At 36.5% G+C, this 14,959-nt stretch overlaps 1 protein-coding gene across 1 annotated transcript in view; it reads right to left on the bottom strand.

Moving 5' to 3' along the window:
* PPFIA2 (PTPRF interacting protein alpha 2) overlaps window positions 1–14,959 on the bottom strand; it is a 474,509-nt gene that overhangs the window by 146,563 nt on the left and 312,987 nt on the right. Inside the window, exon 10 of the mRNA XM_060165096.1 lies at window positions 7–123. Coding sequence (XP_060021079.1) covers window positions 7–123 — 117 coding nt within the window. The remainder of the gene's footprint in view (window positions 1–6; window positions 124–14,959) is intronic.

Raw genomic sequence — 14,959 nt, 5'->3', positions numbered from 1 at the left:
TCATACCTTTTCATGGACTTTCTGGCCAGGTTCCATCCCTTCAAGATGTTCTGACTCTGTGGATCCCTCACTTGATGCCATTTTTCTTTGTATATGAACATTTTGTTCACGCAAGGCAACAATCTGCAAAATAAAAGCACTATGCCTTTAAAATCTAAAATAGAGCATGAAGTATAAGAAAACTGAGTTTACTTGAATGTGGCTAAGAATTAATGAATACAAACAAATAGTCAGAAAATAAACATTAAATTTTACTCATATTATTAGTTCAACAATATTTCTAAAATTTAAGCTAGCATTTCGAATAATATTTATAATATTTATAGGAACGTGAAATTAAGAAAATATTTTCTAGTTGGAAAATGTATCTATCTAGCTTGAGATGTTTTTAAATCAGTGGCATGATCCATGTGTTATTAATTCAGAAATTACTTTTTAATTTAACTTATGAAATGTAATAAAATTTGTATTAGTCTGAATTTTTAAAGTATGAAAGAAAGATAAATCAGAAAATTGACGACTAAAAACTAATTATGAGCACATTCATCTTCCCTAAGAGACAGCACATCTGCAATTTTAAAACAAGCAAATGAAGCTAGACTTAAACAATTTGTGCTACTATCATGAGCATTTAAAATTAAATTGGTCTCATTGTCATTATTTTAACGGCCATTATTTTAGTACTTCTAGTCCAAATATAGTTAATTTACAGGAAAAAAATTCTCAGAAGGCAATTAATTCTTGCAAAATTTTAGCTCAGATTTATACACATGATACTTTGAACTAAGAAACAGATTCTCAGATAGTTGTAGTTTAAGTGATCTTAATAATATAAAGAGTGGAAAATCACATTCTAGCATTTAAAAAATATATTTGCTATTTATACATATTATTTTGAAAATATTTTACATTATATTAATACCATAAATTATTTGTTTCTTGGCAAGTTTTATTATAGTATCAACTCAGATATTGAGTCAGTATTGGTTCTAGGGGAAATCAATGTCCATAGTATTTAGCACATATTAAGCATATAAGTTTAATATGATTCAATATTTATTGAATTTTATATTTATATTGAATATTTATATTAAATAAATATTGAATCATTAAAATTATATGTTGAAATTATGAGACCAACATGTCACACAGACAAAGAATTATCAAGTAAACAAAAGACATCGAGAGATTGGGTATGTGTCCTGCTGCCTGCCATTGCTGCCCACATGTCAATGATATATTCATGAGAAAAAGTGATTTTGCATATGACCTCCAGCAATTCAACACATAACTTATCATTTCTTAAGGGCATATCACCACATAATGAAGAACAACTCTGTAAAAGCCCTTCTCTCCTGTAGTACTGCAATCACCAAATAATTGGTTCCCTTACTCCCATCCTTGCCCATCTACAATTTATCATCCACAAAGCAGCTAGATTCATCTTTTAAACTTAAGTTATATTGTGTCACTCTTCAGCTTTCCAAAGAACCTCTCTGTTTTCCCAACTTGTTTAGCATAATTTTAAACTTCTTAACAAGGTCTGTAACACCCTACATGATCCCTTCTGCCACAATGGCCTCCTTTCTGTCCCTCAAACAGACCTGGCACTTTCTCACCCAGAACTGAGGAACTTGCTGATCTTCTTGCCTGAAGGATTTTTCCCCAGCTCAGACTACAGCTGACACAATCTCAGCTTTCAAAAGGCAGCTGAAAAACCTACTTCTCAGAGAAAGTGTACCTAGCCATTATACTTTTTACAATATATCTGTTTATGTTGGTGTGTATCTTACTCATTAAAAACTAATATTTTACTCCTTTATTTATTTACTCACTTTGCTTGTTTATTTAGCTAGCAGAAGTCCTAATGATATCTCATGGGAAAATAATTTTCAAAGGAATACATTATTGAAAACAACATTTTCATATGAAGCAGCACATCACATTAGTATGTGCAGGGATTTAATATAAATGTTAAATTAAATAATAAATGGATATAGAAAAACAAAGAATGTAAACCTAATTCATTCAGAAAAAACAAAAGATAAAGATTTACTGTGCTTGAGAATCATCAGACATTCCTCTCATGTTAGTTAGTGTAGAAATGAATTACATCAAAGGAAAAACAAGAATGAAACAGTCCCTGGATATATCATTTTCATATTACATTCTTAACATCTTTCTCTTGCATAAAGCAATAATATTATAATCAATACATAATAAAACTTTATTATGAATTTTTAAATTAAAGTATTGTACGCTGACATTTCACTAAGATAACATCCATGACTTAAATATGTTAAGACAACAGTAACAATAAATTTTAAAATTCGATGCTTTTTCTTTCATTATTGAATTAGAAGTGAAGAGAGACCTTTTTAAAAAATATTTAAATATCAAACTTAACTCTCAGTTTACAGAATAACTTCAATTTGTTTAGTAGTTCAGACAAATATCAAATACACCATGGTGCCTAAAATAAAGCAGGCCATCTATAAAGATTTACTGAATGACTCAGTGAAATGATAAATTAATGACCTTAATTAGAAAAGTCAAAACACCAAATTCACATGGAAAACCTTATGCAAATATGGTTGTGCCACCATATTAAAAAATTACAAACTTCCAGTTTTTCATAAAATATATACATGACAATTAATTCCAAGACAAACTTTTCAACCACTAACATGCAAACTCTACTTTTTCTAAAAAATCAATCCTGCACATTAGATTTTTGAAACTGGAGAATTGATGCAGGATCCTCTACATTCTCTATCATTCTAATATGATTATATTCTGTTCTATTTTTGCTCACTAACAAATTATCCTGGGTAGTTATGAAAGCAAAGCTTCAGCATCTGATTTTATTGTAGGTGTTAATAAGCTTGATTCTTCTTCCTTTCACACTGGGGAAAGTGAGAGGTTCTCTCCTGCGAATACAACTTTGGGGGTTGGGTCTGCTCTTCTGTGTGTTCAAAAGCACAGTGAAGGTCACCTAGAAATCTGTAGCTGAAGGTAGCACAGGCCTCTTTAGGAAATTCTCCCAGCTGGCTTGACAAAGGAATGCAGTAGGTGGCTTCAGAAGTGGTTTACAAATATAGCAAGCAGAATGAAAGTGGCTGATAGCCTTAAAACATTCTCTGGGCTCTACTGACAGAAAACGCTGTTAAAGGGAGGGCTCAAGTGACTTGTCTAGAATAGTTAAGTAGGACTGGATCCCTCACTGTTAAACAGCATGACCTATTACAAATAGGATGGCGTGGTGGTTAGGACAAATCACTTCTGGGGAGTCTCTGTTGCTTACTCAGTTGTGACATAAATGCAACAATGCACTGGAAACCCACTATGTGCCAAGAACTGTGTTGAACTATTTTAACCTGCAAATTAGGTCTTATGATCCACATTTAACAAGTGATTAAACTGAGATAAAGAGAATTTAATGAGAACTAAGGAATCAAACAAAAGTCCTTATCTTTATACCTTGTACTATGTCACATTGTCTCACATGGCTTTGCATTGGGGCTCTATTAAGTCAGGGGAAGTTAATGGTGGGTGAGGATGGGAAGGAAGCATTTCCTTTCCAAGCACTGCTACCCTCCCACCTTGGAATCCTTTGTACTTCATTGAAGTATGGACCCCTCCCTGGACAGATTCACATATAGGCAGAATTTTGCATGCATTTCCACACATACCAATCCACTGAGGCCCATGGAACACTGGTCAAGAGAAACTTTCTACAGCCATTTTAACTGATCAACCATGATTTGTCAAGTGTTTGTCGACATTTGTTTTAAAATGTCCAGAATTCATTCATATTCCTTTTGGTGACAACATCTTACATTTTCACTGGGGAATTTTCCTTCCCCACTCTAATCTTAGAGAGACTGTCAATCAGGGGGCCAGACTCATGGCCAATGGGTGGGCACATGATCTAAGCCAGGGCAGTTAGAACATTCCTTGAGAGAAATTTCTGGCAGAGATATGGGGGAAGAGTCTCCTTTCTACTATGGAACGTAAGCTGGTGGGATATGATCAGAGTTCTGTTTGCCATCAGTTCCTCCTCATAGAGAAGCAGGTAGAAAAGTTGGAGCCCTGACGAATTACTTCTGCTGCTGATTTTAGCCATAAATCAACTCTATCCCTGGCATTTCAGTAAAATAAGCCCAAAATTTCCCCTCTGTGCTCAAACTTGTTTGGATTCATTTTCTGTCATTTGCAACTAAAAGTGTCTTTGCACTTATTTGGGAGGTGGAAATGTGCCCTTCTGGCCAACCCGAGCCAGGTACTTCCCAGACACCTCTCCTGATCCTGGAGGTCCATATGTTACAGAGATTTGGGGTGTGTTTATTTAAAAAAAGACACATACAACCCATGGAGGTGGGGTGGAATTTGGGGATCAACCGTTAAGTTCACATCTGATATTACTCAGCCATAAAAGAAGAATGAAATAATGCCATTTGCAGCAACATGGATGGACCTAGAGATTGTCATACTGAGTGAAGTTAGTCAGACAGAGAAAGAGAAATATCGTATGATATCGCTTATATGAGGACTCTAAAAAGAAACGATGCAAATGAATGTATTTACAAAACAGAAACAGACTCACAGATTTAGAGACCGAACTTATGGTTGCCGGGGGTGGGGGGGTGAAGGGTGGAAGGGATAGTTAGGGAGTCTGGGATGGATATGTACACACTACTATATTTAAAAAGGATAACCAAAAGAACCTACTGTATAGCACAGGGACCTCTGCTGAATGTTATGTGGCAGTCTGGATGGGAGGGGAGTCTGGGGGAGAATGGATACATGTATATATATGGCTGAGTAGCTTGGCTGTGCGCCTGAAACTATCAGAACATTGCTTATCGGCTATACTCCAATACAAAGTGAAAAGTTAATTTTTTTTTTTTAAATCTGGGGCAAAAAAAAAAAAAAAGAGTTCTTTAGAAAAAAAGAATACATGAGGGTGTACCAGTACTCATTCAGGCTAGTCAAGGTGACAAGGAGGAGGAAAAAAAAAAAAGGAAGAAGATAAAAGAATGGCAGGTGACTCAAAAGGCTAACGTACTTCAGCTAAAACTCTGGCATCTGTGTGATTCTTGCTCTCTGGCTTATTGCTTTGCCTGGACCCTTCTTCGTGTTTCCTGATAGCTCATTAAGCTTCTGACAGCCTGACTCACTGCTTCTAGGCACTCCCAAACCCATTATATTCCCAAGGCAGCCTTCCAAGTTTTTTTCTTTAAACCTTTGCCTCTGTCAGGTTGTTTTTGGCTCTTATCAATCTCTGACAAGCTCTGAGCTCACACAGTGGACTACTGGTGGTCTTGGTGGCCAGTCTTCTAGTCAGGAAAATTCCCCAGCCGCCATCGCTTTTTCTACCAGACTATTTCAGGGTTCCTAGTATGTCTTGCAACAGACTCTCTTCTATCCTCTTTCTTTGAAAAACAGTTTTCCTTGATGACCTGGAGAGATTCATTCATTTCACATACATTCATTGATATTTCACTGATGATATATCAGGTATTAGGAAAATTAATAGGGGGAAAAGGCAAAGTTCTTTAATTCATTCTTGTTGGGTGAGACAAACTACAAACAAAAATAAGTGGAATACATTTTTAAATGGCGATAATTGCAAAGGGAAAATTAAAGCAAGGGAGGGATGCTATGAGGTGCAGTTTAATTAGGAATTAGGTGATTTCTGAGTATAGACCTGAAGATGAGAGGCAGGAAGCAATGTGGCTATCTGGGAGAAAAACTTTCCAGGCAGAGAGTTCAGAAAATGAAATTCATTATTGAAAACAAAAGTTTGAGATTCATAAAAATGTTTTAGTGAGTTCTTCATATGCTGTAAGATGTCCTCTTCAAAAGACAGCTAAAACATCACTGAAAGTTGACATCTTGGAAACTTCAGGTGTCAGGAAATGCACAGAAACATGTGATTCTTAAGAGAAATGTGATTTGGGAGAAAATAATAGAGTCTATCTCATATCTCTATATTCTCACATTTATCAAGTGTTTAAAATGTATTTTTTTTCATATTTTGTTGCTCCTTGTTTATTCCTAAACTTCCAAGTTTATCTGTGGGGTCATATCCCTTCAGCCTGAAGAACTTCCTTTGACTTTCTTTTACAGCAGGCCCACAGATGATAAATTCTCTTAGCCTTCATTGAGAATGTCTTTATTTTACTTTCATTCCTGAAGGATATTTTTTGCCAGATGTAGAGTTGTTGACAGTTCTTTTCTTGAAGCACTTTATTTTTTTATTATTATTGTTATTTATTTATTTATTTTGGCTGTGTCACGTGGCATGCGGGATCTTAGCTCCCTGACCAGGGATCGAACCCATGCCCTCTGCTGTGGAAGCACAGAGTCCTAACCGCTGGACTGCCAGGGAAGTCCTTTGCAGCACTTTATTTTTTTTAATTAATTAATTAATTTTATTTTTGGCTGCATTGGGTCTTTGTTGCTGAGCGCAGGCTTTCTCTAGTTGTGGCGAGTGGGGGCTACTCTTCATTGTGGTGTGCGGGCTTCTCATTTGGGTGGCTTCTCTTGTCGTGGAGCACGGGCTCTAGGCACGTGGGCTCAGTAGTTGTGGCTTGCAGGCTCTAGAGCACAGGTTCAGTAGTTGTGGTGCACGGGCTTAGTTGCTCCACGGCATGTGGGATCTTCCCGGACCAGGGCTCGAACCCGTGCCCCCTGCATTGGCAGGCGGATTCTTAACTACTGTGCCACCAGAGAAGTCCCTAAAATGTATTAATCTATTTATTCAACAAATATTCATTGATCATTGTTCTAAATATGAGACACCACTGGGGAAAAAAGCCCTTCTCTCAAAAAGCTTACATTCTAGTAAATGAAGGAAACAAAGAAAGAAGCAGTAAGGCAACAACAACAAAATAACAATCATTTAATGAGCTCTTACAATGTGCCAAAAACTGTGCTCAGCACATTATATAAATTTTTCTTCTTTACATCATTTCATCTATACTATCTTTTCTTCCAAGTTTAAGATTTCTTGAGAGCGGACCCTGAGACAAATAATTTCACACAGTAGTTTATTTGGAAGGTGATTCCGAGAAGCATAGCATTCTTAAATATTCTTAAAAGGCCTAGGATGAGTCCTGCCCCTTCTAGGTGTTACTGGTTGTATGATTTTATACAAGTTTCTTAACCTCAAGTTCATGTTCCTCTGCTATAAAATGAGGGATAATAATACCTATGTTTTAGTGTGTTTGGACTGTAAAATACTTAATTGTATATGATGTACTGTAAGCATTTATAATGTAACAATGCTCACCTTTATCTTCTTATTCATACTTCATGTTCTAGCTTATTGAAGGACTTGCAGTTACACACACCCAAAATGCCATCTTGGCTGTGAGTGTTTATATTCATTTGGAATGCTCACGCACAGAGCTCCTAAAACCCTTGTAAATTCCTGACAACAGCACTCAGGGCATCTTTTTTTCTAATGGGGGATTCTGGGTGGGCTCCTGGATGGGGGCTCATCGCCAGAAGGACCAAGCTGTGATTTCAAGCTTGGAATTTTTAGCTCCATCCACCATTCTCCAGAGAGCAAACAGGGGCTGGAAATGAACTTAATGACTGATATGCCTATGTAATGAAGCCTTCATAAAACTCCCAAAAGTACAGGGGTTGGGGAGCTTCCAGGTTGGTGAACATATCCACATACTGGGAGAGTGATGTATCCCAACTCCACAGGGACAGAAGGTCCTGAACTCGAGACACTCCTAGACCTCACTCTATGTATCTTTTCATCTGGTTGTTCATCTGTATCCTTTATCATACCCTTTAATAAACTGGTAAACGTAGGTTAGGTAAATGTTTTCCTGAGTTCTATGAGCTGCTCTAGCAAATTAATCAAACCCAAGGAGGGGTTAGTGGGAGTCTCTGATTTATACCCATTCAGTCAGAAGCACAGATGACAAATTGGACTTGCAATTGGCATCTGAAGTAGGGTGGGAGTGGGACTGAGCCCTTAACCTGTAGGATCTGGTGCTACCTCCAGGTAGATAGTGTCAGAATTGACAGAACAGGACACTCTGTTGGTGTTGCAGTGAATTGTTTGGTAGGGGAAAAACTCCTGTACAACTGGTGTTGGAAGTGCTGCGAGTGTAGCAGCAGTGTGAGCGGAAAGGAGAATCACAGAAGGTAGGACAGAGTTTTTCCTTACACACCCTTCCTCCTCCTAAACTCTTCTCAGTTATCTTTCAGGTCTTAGCTTATATGTCATGCACTGTGGGATGGGTGGCATCCCAGCGATTTAAGTTACATACTTCCTTAGCATTCTCCAATAACTCATATCATACAAATTATCACTCGTTAGCACAATTGGCTGTTAGTTTTCTGACTGCCCATTTTGACGCTGAGTGCCTTGAGACCAGAAACTATATCTGATTGATTATTTATTCCCAGTTCTTAGTAAACTCTCTGACAAGTAGAAAGCACTCTAGAAATATTTATGGAGTATTGAATGACAGCAGACGGTATGAATGGAAAAGTCCTATAGGGAGCTGGAAAAATTGGATGGAAAAATACTTGAGAATGTATACATGGAGAAGCAAATTAGTTATCCACATAAAAGACCATATGAACTTGAAGTCTTTCCTAAAGTTCATATTACATGATTCAAGGTTAAAAAGGAGCCCTGGGCATGGAAGAGCTCACTGGGGAAATACAGAAAGAAAAGAACAAGAAATATTGACATAGCCTTGTAGGATATTCACAACTCTCAGTGTGAGGAGGTGATGTAGAAGGCACAGACAACTGTAAAGGAGGATAGGGATAGGACCACGGAAGGGCAGCTTAAAGAAAGTCTACAAGAGATACTCTATAAATATAAAGTAATAGGCAATTTCATTGTGTCTTAAAATATTAAAAAAAAATTTTACAAGTGTATTGTAGCCTAGATAATATGATTGAGGTGCACTGAAGTACACACTGTGTTTATATGCTTTAGACTTAGGACAGATTGACATTAGATGGAAAGTGGAATTCCAAGGGTATCCAGAAACTTGTTTCTGCCAACAAAATTCTTAAAGTGGAAACAGAAAAGCAATGTAAATTAATTTAATTTTCACTTTTTTTCCTCTTCCTCATCTTTTTGAAAATGTCAATGTACGAGATACTTCCCTGAAGTTGGATAAGGAAGGAAGACAAATAAGGAATAGGAGTTTAGAAATTAAATGTATAATTAAGAACTGCTAGCAATAATAATAGTTGCTCTATGTTGAACATCAATTATATGCCACATACACGCAAAGCAATTTACATACATTATTTCATTTAATCTTCCCAGTAACCTTATAAACTGGGTATTATTATTTTTATTTTATAAGTAAGGGAACTAACATAAAGGGCATAAATAATATACTTGAGGTCATACAGAAAAAGATACGACAAAGGTTTCCAACCCAGGTATGATACCTTCAAAATGGATGGTTTTTAAGCATTATGCTATAATGCCTTTTGAAAATTAATGAAATGATTCACTGCATACACAATCCAAATATTTATCAGGACTACAGTTCTGTGGTCTGATAGCAGAAGAATTTATCTGCCCTGATTTGGCAAAACAATTTAGACACATAAGATGTCTTCAATTATTTTTAGGAATAGAAATCATGCTGTTTACATTATTTATCATTTTTATTTATAATTCTTTTGTGGCACAGCCATTCCAGTTTACCTTGAAAATTTCCCAGCTACTTTTTAAAATAAATCATGTCTACCATACTCATGCCAATTCTCAGATCTTCATTCTGATGTTTTTAAATTCATAGTTGCCTTTACGTATTTAACAACAACTTCCAGACAGTGCCCACATCTAATTAACAAAGATTCTTTTCATCTATTTTTACCCCAAACTCAATTAACAATTCCAAGAGTGAGACTTACAGAATTCTCACTACACCAACACATAGTTTGCTTCTACACAGATAACTTATTCTAATTTAGCTGAATTCCAGGCTTAGATTACACTGAGGTTGCAACATGATAAGAACAAAGACAAAGCAACTAGTAGAACAGAAAGGATTTACAATTTACACTTAAGCAACTCAACTCTCCAGACACAATAGTTTGGATTTGTGTTGTTATATATTAATTGGGAAACCAAAAAGATTGAGACACTTATTCAAACAGAACTAAGGATACTAAGACAATAGCAATTTCACTTTCCAGCTCTGGCTTTTGGACGTAAGATTTATGAGCATCACTGAAGCATATTAAAGCCAGTGAAAAGCAACTTCATGTATTCCAATGCAGTTTGATCAGCTCATGTGTAACATTAACTTTCATTGTTTTTCAGTGAGAATGGATAGACTGAAAATTTGTGAAACGTAACTGATCCAATGAACAATCAAATTGTCTTGACATGGGAATCAGAGGTTTGTATTGTGAGGATTAACCTCTTGTCAAGTTTAAAAAATAGTTATTTAATTAATGATTTAAAGAATGAATCCATTTATCCAAATGAATGACTAGGTAGCTTGGAGGTGGGAAGTATAGTTTAATTTGGTGGTTGCTTAGAATTTTTACCACTATACTATTCAGTCAATAAATAATTACTGAATTAATTAGAACATACTGCATACTTTTATTTTTAACCTACTCCACTCTGGCTGACCAGCCTTTCCAATTCCCATTAGATGAACTGACTGGATATTAAAATTTAAAAGCACATCACCAGTAAGTTTCTGGTGACGCTTTGATGAAAAAGATAGTACACAAACAGTACATGCAATTTGGCTATTTCCAAATTTTACATCTGCTTATATCTAAAAACATAAAGATACCTTGTATGACTACGGAATCTAAGCTTATTTAGTTTTTAATGATGAAAAAATTCTTTTAAGATAATATTAAAGATTTTTAAGACCATTCTTAAAACAGTAACTGTCATGCAAAACTGTTATTTTTAGTTTTAAGTTTAAGACAATGGTTGAAAGAACAATAACATTTCAAATGTTTCCTTAGATTTGTTTTTACAGTGAATGATTAAGATTCCTATTTCCAACGTTAACTATAACATTCAACAATAGCTGTATTTTAGTATAGTTATTGATATGTAATTCTGATCTAAATTACAACTCTCTATCAAACTATCTCTATCCTTTTCATCTAATTGGTATTTCAGTCATTACATTTTTCTGATACTTGGTTACTCTTTATTTTTATTTATTTCCACTATTCAAATAATTCTTTAATATTTAAAATGATAATAAAATCAAATGCTGGCATCATTAGGAGCATATAAATGCATTAGAAGCATATAAACAAAACAACTTAAATTGGACAGTATTAGTGGACTTTGTTAAGGCACAGTACTGCTATTGTAGTAGAGTAGCAGCTAAGAATGACATTAGATGAAAGAATAGTAATAAAAATGGCCAAGGAGGCTGTTAGTGTGGTAAAGTACAGGAATTAATCCAGAGAACAAAAGCAAAAGAGAAGTCTTAAAGAGTTTTCCCAAAGTGTCAATAATAGAAAAACACATACTGAACAAATTTTATTTTTCACTGCAAGAAAGCAAGCCTCAGTTGAAAATATAAATAAGCAAATAAATAAATGAGGAGGGGTGGAAAATATTCATTGATGTAAACAAATGACACTGAGAAGTGCAACACCACATGTAAACAACTGCAATAATTCAGTGTTGAGTGCTGAGAATGGTGGCAGCAATTTAGTTGAAAGTTTTGAATGTCATGGAAAAAGTATATTGCAATCTCCATCACCCTGGAAGATGCCATTGCTAATAACTTCCCTCCCTAAAGAAGACAGCAGAATCCTACTTAAAAAAATAGTTTAATTAAAAAAGGAGGCCATTAGATTGCGGTGGCTCTAATGCCAAAGCGACCTACAGAAGCAAACCAAAATCTAAGCCTGTGACGCCTCAAGATTACACAACCAAACACTTAGGATAACCGATCACAAACAGCCAGTTAGGATTTAAGCTACAGCCAATCAAATAATTTCTCTTCTTTGCTCCCGCACTATTTCTGAGGGTTTCCCCATGCTCCTATAGTGGAGCACTCCTGACCACTTCTGGTTTGGCATTGCTCGATTTGATTTTTTTTCCAATAAACTCTTACAAATTTTTAATATGCCTCAGTTTATCTTTTAACACTTGTCTCAGAATGAGAAAAGCAAATAGAACTTACTATAGGTATTGATTATGATAAAGTACTTCTTGACATGGAACAAAGGCTTACTTCTTCGTTTTCCCCACAGTCACTACCACTAGGTCCCTTACTCTCTAAAGTCAGAAGTATCAAAATATGCTAATTTGGTTTGGGCTTCAGCTAAAGGCAGAGGGACAACTGACTACATATATCCCTTCTCCTCCAAATAAACAAAAAAGAAAAGCAAAATGAGGAGACCGAGTTATGCTGAGAAGAGGGTCACAGCAAACTAAATAGTCCATTGAGAACTTACGTTTATAGAGTAGCAGGTACGCTCTGTGACTAAGAGTCTGTCTTCAAAAGTCTCAATATTTACTCTTTTATGAATTATGCTGACATGAATAAAAGTTTCTTCTTTAGTTATTTCATGTATACAAGGTAGTATTAAATTCATCAAGCAAATACTGATTATTAAATTAATAAAGGCAGGTCTAGATAATATTAATCACATCTCTGTCATCTGTTTATTCAACTGCAGTCCATCTGCTGTCAGGAAATTTGGGATGTTTTAGAATGAACCTTCTGTTTTAGTAATCCAAAGGTGCTATATTTCCATCAACATATATTTGAATCCTTTAAAACATCACATTAAAATTCATCTCTGTGATCTGAGTACTAACCAGGCTTGGACCCTGCTTAGCTGCAGAGATCAGAAAAGATATCCGGTGCATTCTGGGGGTTGGGGCAGGGGAGAATGGGGAGTTGTTGCTCAATGGATATAAAGTTTCAGTTATGCAAGATGAATCAGTTCTAGAGATCTGCTGTACAACATAGTGCCTATAGTTAACAATATGGTATTGTGCACTTTAACATATGTTAGGAGGTGTTGAAATAACTTTCTAGGTCCGAGATGGACCCACATCAGCAAACCAGACCTTAGGTAACTTAGGTAACTCTGTCCTTGTAAATGCTCTTCATGACCAGAAAAGCAGCATATCCAGTCAGTCAACTCCAAACACCAAGCCAACTCTGGGTCTTCCCACCCGTAACAAGGTGAACAGTGTGGGCCCAGACAATCAGATATTTTCTATTTTTCTCTTCCTTGTTCTTTATTCTCTATCTTATAAAAGCTTCTTGTCCTCCATCCCATTTTGTAGTTTTCTGAAAAGAGACTGTCCACTTCACAACGTGTTAAATAAAGCTGGTTTGTATCACCTAAATTGTTTTCTTTCAATATATATATATATCTTTTTTTTTGCGGTACGTGGGCCTCTCACTGTTGTGGCCTCTCCCGTTGTGGAGCACAGGCTCCGGACGCGCAGGCTCAGCGGCCATGGCTCACGGGCCCAGCCACTCCGCAGCATGTGGGATCTTCCCGGACCGGGGCACGAACCCGTGTCCCCTGCATCGGCAGGCGGACTCTCAACCACTGCGCCACCAGGGAAGCCCTCAATAATTTTTTTTTTTTTTTTTTTTTTTTTTTGCGGTACTCGGGCCTCTCACTGTTGTGGCCTCTCCCGTTGCGGGGCAACAGGCTCCGGACGCGCAGGCTCAGCGGCCATAGCTCACGGGCGCAGCTGCTCCGCGGCATGTGGGATCTTCCCGGACCGGGGCACGAACCCGTGTCCCCTGCATCGGCAGGCGGACTCTCAACCACTGCGCCACCAGGGAAGCCCCCTCAATAATTTTTTAATGGAGGATAGATCTAATCTAAGTGTTCTTATGACAAAAACAAAAACAAAAGCAAAACAAAACCAACAAAAGAACACAAGGACCTTTTTTGGAGGTGATATATGTGTTTATTACTTTGACTGTGGTGATGGCATCATGAATGTATGCATATGTCCAAACTCATCAAAATGTATACTTGTACAAAATGTACATTTTTTGTATATTAATTATACCTCAATAATGCTTAAAAAATCAAAATGGCCAACAAGCCTATGAAAAAAATAAAATAAATCTCTTTGGAGATGGACTATACTATTCTTTCAGCACCATGAAATTTGACCTCCTCAGCCAGGCAGGGCTAATACTGTAAGTACATAGTTGAGGTTTGCTGTTGTTGTTTTCCTCCAATCAGGGCAGAAGTGACAAAATTATAGGCTGTGTCCTGAAACAATTCCTTTTATCTCTGTTATGCTAAGGAAAAGAGTCTTAAGGGAAAGAAAAGCATTTCAAAGTGCTTGAAAGTACTTGAGAAATTGTAGAAGGCAGAAACAATATCCATTAGTCATCCTTGCTTATAAAAAAGCAAGCCAGGGCAATAAAAAGGCTTTATCCATTTAGTTCCTTCCTTAGAAATCACAAAAGCAGCATACTAAACCCATTATTCTGAACAATTCTTTTTAAAGTAATCCATTTGCTTGGGTTCTAAAGGTAGTAATCTTGCGTTATATTCGTTTGCACGCATTTCAATTTTATTTTTATGTGATTTTTAAATGTGTACATATTATAAAATGCCAGAATGGGAAGGGTCCACAGCTTATGTGGTCTTTATACCTTATTTTTATGGGTGAAGAAAATGAAGTTTACAGAGAATGAATGGTAAGCCTCTTCTCATCCCCAGTAAATTGTCACCTGGTCAGTCCCACGGTGGACACACACTCCACCTCTCCAGATCTCAGTTCAATCATCTTATTAAAAAGGAGTCGAACAGTATCATGGCTAAAAAGATCAACGTCAACATCAATAACAATAATATTTACTGAAAGATACTTCGTGCCAAGTACTTTTAAGCACTCTACATGTGTCACCGACAAATTGACACTTGCCATTGACACTTGCCATCTACCTCTACGAAGATTAAATTATGA

Source organism: Lagenorhynchus albirostris, chromosome 11 (genome assembly GCF_949774975.1).
Source record: "Lagenorhynchus albirostris chromosome 11, mLagAlb1.1, whole genome shotgun sequence".
NCBI classification, from domain to species: Eukaryota; Metazoa; Chordata; class Mammalia; order Artiodactyla; family Delphinidae; genus Lagenorhynchus; species Lagenorhynchus albirostris.
The sequence above is the reverse complement of the archived record's forward strand: the minus strand, read 5'-3'. Positions and strand labels throughout refer to the sequence as shown.